Genomic DNA, 6,275 nt, shown 5'->3' with positions numbered 1-6,275 from the left:
TTATTGATTAATTTAGCTAATATGTTAGTTTTATGTTTAAATTTTGATAAGCTGAATTGCATTTGAATAAAAGCTTTATTTTAAGTTATTTGACATTTAAAATATATTCAGTTTATAAAAAGGATATTTTTGATTTTATAATTTAAAATGATTAACTTTTGATTTAAGAGTGGCTTTGGGTGAGTTTGTATTCGAAGGGCCGGCTAGGGATGGGGCATAAAAATAGTTATAAAGGGGGGGGGGGTAAAATGTGGTGACTCGTCACACGACATACCAGCAATTTTATTTTGGGTGCTACTCCCTTAGTTTTAGAGATAATTGGATGAAATCTTTTGGGCTGGGTCACTAATTACCCCAACTATTGGTATCTTTCAAAAAAAACGGCGGCGGGACCGCCGCTCCCGCCGCCCGCCGCCGTTTTCCGCCGCCACCAAAAAATTTTTTTTTATTGCATTTCTCGCCGAATTAGGCAATTTGGAATCATTTGAGACCATGTTATTTTTTTCAAAAATTTTTCCCCTTTGAAGCAACCCTGCGGGGGGACTTAGTCATTTTTTTCAAATTCTCGTTTATCAAGGTATATCTTAAATACAGTGCTACTCCTGTGCTTTTAAAGATATTGAAACAAAATCTTTTTAGGTTGGTAAGTAAAAAATATTTGAATTAAGAAAACGGTGGCGGGACCGCCGCTCCCGCCGTCCGCCGCCGTTTTCCGCCGCCACCAAAAAAAATTTTTTTATTGCATTTCTCGCCGAATTAGGCAATTTGGAATCATTTGAGACCATGTTATTTTTTTCAAAAATTTTTCCCCCTACAAGCAACCCTGCGGGGGGACTTGATCATTTTTTTCAAATTCTCGTTTATCAAGGTATATCTTAAATACAGTGATTTTAAAGATATTGAAACAAAATCTTTTTAGGTTGGTAAGTAAAAAATATTTGAATTAAGAAAACGGCGGCGGGACCGCCGCTCCCGCCGTCCGCCGCCGTTTTCCGCCGCCACCAAAAAAAATTTTTTATTGCATTTCTCGCCGAATTAGGCAATTTGAAATCATTTGGGACCATGTTATTTTTTTCAAAAATTTTTCCCCTTACAAGCAACCCTGCGGGGGGACGGCGGGAGCAGCGGTCCCGCCGCCGTTTTCTTAATTCAAATATTTTTTACTTACCAACCTAAAAAGATTTTGTTTCAATATCTTTAAAATCACAGGAAAATTACTGTATTTAAATATACCTTGATAAACGAGAATTTGAAAAAAATGACTAAGTCCCCCCGCAGGGTTGCTTGTAAGGGGAAAAATTTTTGAAAAAAATAACATGGTCTCAAATGATTCCAAATTGCCTAATTCAGCGAGAAATGCAATAAAAAATTTTTTTTTGGTTGCGGCGGAAAACGGCGGCGGACGGCGGGAGCGGTGGTCCCGCTACCGTTTTCTTAATTCAAATATTTTTTACTTACCAACCTAAAAAGATTTTGTTTCAATATCTTTAAAAGCACAGGAGTAGCACTGTATTTAAGATATACCTTGATAAATGAGAATTTGAAAAAAATGACTAAGTCCCCCCGCAGGGTTGCTTCAAAGGGGAAAAATTTTTGAAAAAAATAACATGGTCTCAAATGATTCCAAATGGCCTAATTCGGCGAGAAATGCAATAAAAAATTTTTTTTTGGTGACGGCGGAAAACGGCGGCGGACGGCGGGAGCGGCGGTCCCGCCTCCGTTTTTTTTGAAAGATACCAATAGTTGGGGTAATTAGTGACCCAGCCCAAAAGATTTCATCCAATTATCTCTAAAACTAAGGGAGTAGCACCCAAAATAAAATTGCTGGTATGTCGTGTGACGAGTCACCACATTTTACCCCCCCCCTTTAAAGATAGGATAGACTTTAATCTTCAATTGATGCTTAACTAAATTTCAAAACTCAATTGGTTAAGTGGTCAGTGAGATCTTTACAGATCATAATATATAATAATCTGCGCGCTAACTCTACTCTAGTAATAGAACAGATATGGTGTCTTTAAATAACCATCCCCAGGTTAAAAAAGATAATATATATCTGCGTCCCTATGGCTATGTAAACGAAGATAGAATTGCTTAAAACAATCACAAGACTTAAATTTTAAAATTTAATAGCCAAAAACAACTCTGGGATTTATGTGAAGCTTCCCTAAAAAGGAGAAATAATTCGGTTCAGTTAGTCAGTAAGATCATTATAATGGAAATAAAACTAGGAAATAAGAATCTTTTATTACTTTCTACTATTGGATACTCCTTTTTTCAATCAATAAAGTACCTAATAACTAAATAAGTTTACAAATAATTCCTTTTTTTTCAGGTAGAAATCAAAGTGAATAAATCACTTTTTAGTGAAACCTACAAATAAAAATGTTTTATTTTGGTGTGTGAAACTTAACATAATCAACATATAAAAAGAAAGCTAAATAGAAAGATAAGGAGTAAAAAACCGCCAAATTTTTCAACCGAAAATCAAATCAACAATAAAAAAAGTTGTTGATGATACTACAATGATTTAAAGTGATATTAAAATAACCCTGCAAAATTGATAATAAGTTATAATTATTTAAATACTAGTGATTGATAATAAACCTTAGTAGCTAATTAAAAAAACAAGATGGGGTGCGCAGTAAGTAGCATGGAGAAGGAGGCGGCCGAACGGTCACGTAAAATTGACCGGGAACTGGCTATGGACGGTGAAAAGGCATCCAGAGAGGTGAAATTGCTGCTTCTCGGTGCCGGCGAATCCGGAAAATCTACCATAGGCATGGCACACATCATATTTTCTCATTTCATTAAAGGTTCTAATATAGCCATTTAAGGACACTTGAACCTATTTCTTACAAAATCCTGTAGGTATTTATTTATGTTTATTTTAAGAAAAACAAAACATTTAATAGGTTTTTATGGTCATAACCGTTGGTGTATTTTTTCTATTTGATTAACTAAAAATTACAAAACTAGATAAAACTATTCGAATTGATTCAGGGGTGTATGTATATTCTGCACAAGATTAATTTTTTTCCACTGCTGCAATTTTTTTCCCCTCCTAGTTTTTTTTTCCAGCAAGGAAGGGGGAAAATAAAAAATATTTTCAGAACTCTTTATTTTATTCACATTATCCCCCCTTCCACATATTCTTTTAGTTTTTTTTTCACTAAGGAAAAGCGAAAAATGGAAAAAATGTTATCAGTGTTAAGTTTTTTTCTTAATTTCTATATTTTTTCTCCCAACCACATATTCCCCCCCCCCCTTAGTAGGGTCAAATTTGCAGAATATACACCCCTGAATTGATTTCAGTAAAAATTTATAGCATTAAAACTAGGGTTGGCAATCCGTATCCGGAATCCGCCCAATTTTTGGTAAATTTTGGAATTTAAATCCGTTTTTTAATAGCGGATTCGGATTCTTAATTATTAGGCTAAAATTAGCGTCTTGAGTTTTTCTTTCAACTCCCCCTTTTTGAAGGCAAAGATTATCATCATTACACATAAAATCTTTTAAAATCTGGTTCGATTCTCGGAAGTGAATTATAGAGAACACCAAGAACATTAATTTTTAGGACATATGTAGCACTTAATTTCAAAAAAAGCCTTTTAAATATTGCTAGATTCCGGAATCCGAATCCGGCATCCGCATCCGGAATCCGCATCCGGAATCCGCAAAAAATAAGAATCCGGAATCCACCATTTTTTGGAGGGATTTTTGTAAAAATCCGAATCCGGTCCAAAAATTTGACGGATTGCCATCACTAATTAAAACGCTTTCCAAAAATATTTAGTTATTCACGTAAAGGAAAGAATCTCCGTTTTTAGCCTTCTAAGACTCGAGAAAAAATTAGAATTGATTAAAAATCTTGGTTTGTCTTGATCTCTTATTGTAAAAGATTATTTATTGTTGATTATTGTGCCTTTAACATAGTAAGCTTTAATATCTACCTATCATACTTACCTACATATTTATTGATATTATTTCGAATAGACAAATAATATCAGACAACTTTTTAAAAATATGAATGATAATCTAACAAGTAAGCTTAAGCTGAAATTTCATCAACTTTTCCTTGTGAAAGTTATTATAAAACATCTGTATAGGTCATAAAAGTGAAAAAAAATTATAATTAACGTGAGCATGTTTAAATGCTTTTTAATTAAACGCATTAAATTTTACGTAAATAAGCCATTATTACCTACGTTTAATTTTTTTTCAAAAAAGTACCTATTAATATTTACACTTAAAAAAAATAAGGAAGTACCTAGCTAAAATGTAGGTTTATGGTTATAATTATATTTTATCAACTTAAAGAAATACATATTTTTATATAGTGTGCTTAGGTATATAGTCAATTTTTGTAATTAAAGGGGACATTATTTAAAATCTCGGATATCTTTAGTTTTTATTTATGGTATGGAAGATGCTATTTTTAGCTATGAATGATATTTTAATTATTATTAAACTAAAATCTACCAAATGTACGAGTCTATATTTTGAAGTTGAAAAATGTGACATTTCTTGTCATGTATTGTACAATGTTGTACACATAAACTTTGTCAGGGAAAATGCGTCGCGTTACAAAATTGCCCATTCATTCCTCATTTCCGTTAAAGGTTACGCCCAAGACTAAGAATCACTAGATCAGTATTTTTTGTAACAAAAATGGTCCTAAAACCTTAACTTATGTTAAGTTTGATAGCCAATTTGTTTTGTTTTTTATATTATTTGTAGATTGTCTTAAACTTTTGTTTAGTGATCACTGATTAAAATTGCTCTAAATTGCGTATTTTAAAATAAAACATCCAATCCATGTTTATATCTAGTCTTTGCTGAAATTGCATAGGATTCGTGAGGTGGCGTTGAGTAGAAAACAAACAAAAATCCTCTACTTGCACAACTATTCTTAAATCCTACAAACCAATATTCATTCTGACCAAATGTATTTAACATTTTTTACTTTTTCTTTTCTTGGTAGGTAGGTAAAGTGCATTTTAGAATTTTAATTTCCTGGATTCTTGGATTGAATTTTGAGGTTTGTTTTGCATACATTTTTAAAACACAAGAATTAATACAAAGGATAAATTTTTGAATATCTTATTAAATCGTTTTTACCTAAAATTGTCAAATACGAGATTTACAGCTAAATAGTAGATTATATTGTTTTAAGTTTTTGAGATCGAAGTAAAAGTAATCATCAAGTGACAAATGTAATCCTAATGTATTTTCCAATGTAATCTGTAAAAGAGTTTTTTTTTCTTTAATCCAGGGAGGGAGGGGACACATGACTGTAAACTACTCAGGAACCAGAAATCTTATAACCACGTTATCTAAACAAATTTTGGGTACTTAAATTGAATTTTGATTGGATGGATTTAAACTTTCCAAACTTTTCATTCAATAATTATTTTAGTTTAGTTTATCATTCTTAGGGATACGTTTAGTGTTCTTTGTCTTAAACCGTAAGATCCACAATTTATTCGATTACGCCACTAGAAATACTACTCACAAGAATAAAACATGATGTGTGACTGTGTGTTCTAGTAAAACAAATGAAGATCATCCATGATATTGGATACAGCGGGGAGGAATGCCTGCAGTACCAGCCAGTGGTCTACTCCAACACCATCCAGTCACTGATGGCCATCATCAGGGCCATGGGACAGCTCAGGATAGACTTCAGGGATCCTTCTAGAGCGGTAAGTAATAACATTTTGTATTTAGATTATTTTTTTTAATTACATAAACAAACTATTTACCTAATCACTTAAAGGATGGTTATTAAAACACATTATCTAATTGTTTTTGAAGTTTTATTTATTGTTGTTACGGTCATTTCGGCCACATCCTAATACAACTACTTTGTTCTCTGATTGCACGACTTTTATCTTGAAGTCCTAATTGTGAATGATATGATAATGCTCCTGTTAACTCACTAGTACAGCCATGATCTTTATGTTTAGCGTCAACTGCCTGATAGGGCAGCTGTAGAAACCTCTTTGGTAATGTCGCGACAAGGACCTGAAGGCGAACTTTCTTATTTAGGTTCGGATGCGTATAACTATGAAATGTAAAAATAAGCATTGATAATCTATAGACAACTATAATAATATTTTGACCACTTTCCCTTTATTATTAATGTCCGTAATAATTTCCAATATATTATTTATATTTGATTTACTAAGGCAATTTATTTATAAAAATTAAAGACTTCTTTTTATAGTTATTTGATAGTAATTTAATGTGCATTGTGCAAGAAAAGAAAATAA

General features: G+C 32.5%; 1 protein-coding gene across 4 annotated transcripts in view; it reads left to right on the top strand.

Moving 5' to 3' along the window:
- The first annotated feature begins 2,333 nt into the window (after positions 1–2,333).
- Positions 2,334–6,275, top strand: part of Galphai (G protein alpha i subunit) — a 79,629-nt gene continuing 75,687 nt past the window's right edge. For all 4 annotated transcript variants that reach the window (XR_013880460.1, XR_013880459.1, XM_080163664.1 and 1 more), the window contains exons 1-2: positions 2,334–2,780; positions 5,551–5,705. Coding sequence is in view for 2 of the 4 variants with exons in the window: in XM_080163664.1 (XP_080019790.1) it covers positions 2,633–2,780; positions 5,551–5,705 (303 nt within the window). In the remaining 2 variants the exon portion in view is untranslated. The remainder of the gene's footprint in view (positions 2,781–5,550; positions 5,706–6,275) is intronic.

This window comes from Acartia tonsa, chromosome 1 (genome assembly GCF_053477335.1).
Source record: "Acartia tonsa isolate MP-2025a chromosome 1, ASM5347733v1, whole genome shotgun sequence".
Taxonomy (NCBI): Eukaryota; Metazoa; Arthropoda; class Copepoda; order Calanoida; family Acartiidae; genus Acartia; species Acartia tonsa.
This window is presented reverse-complemented; position numbering and strand designations above follow the sequence as displayed.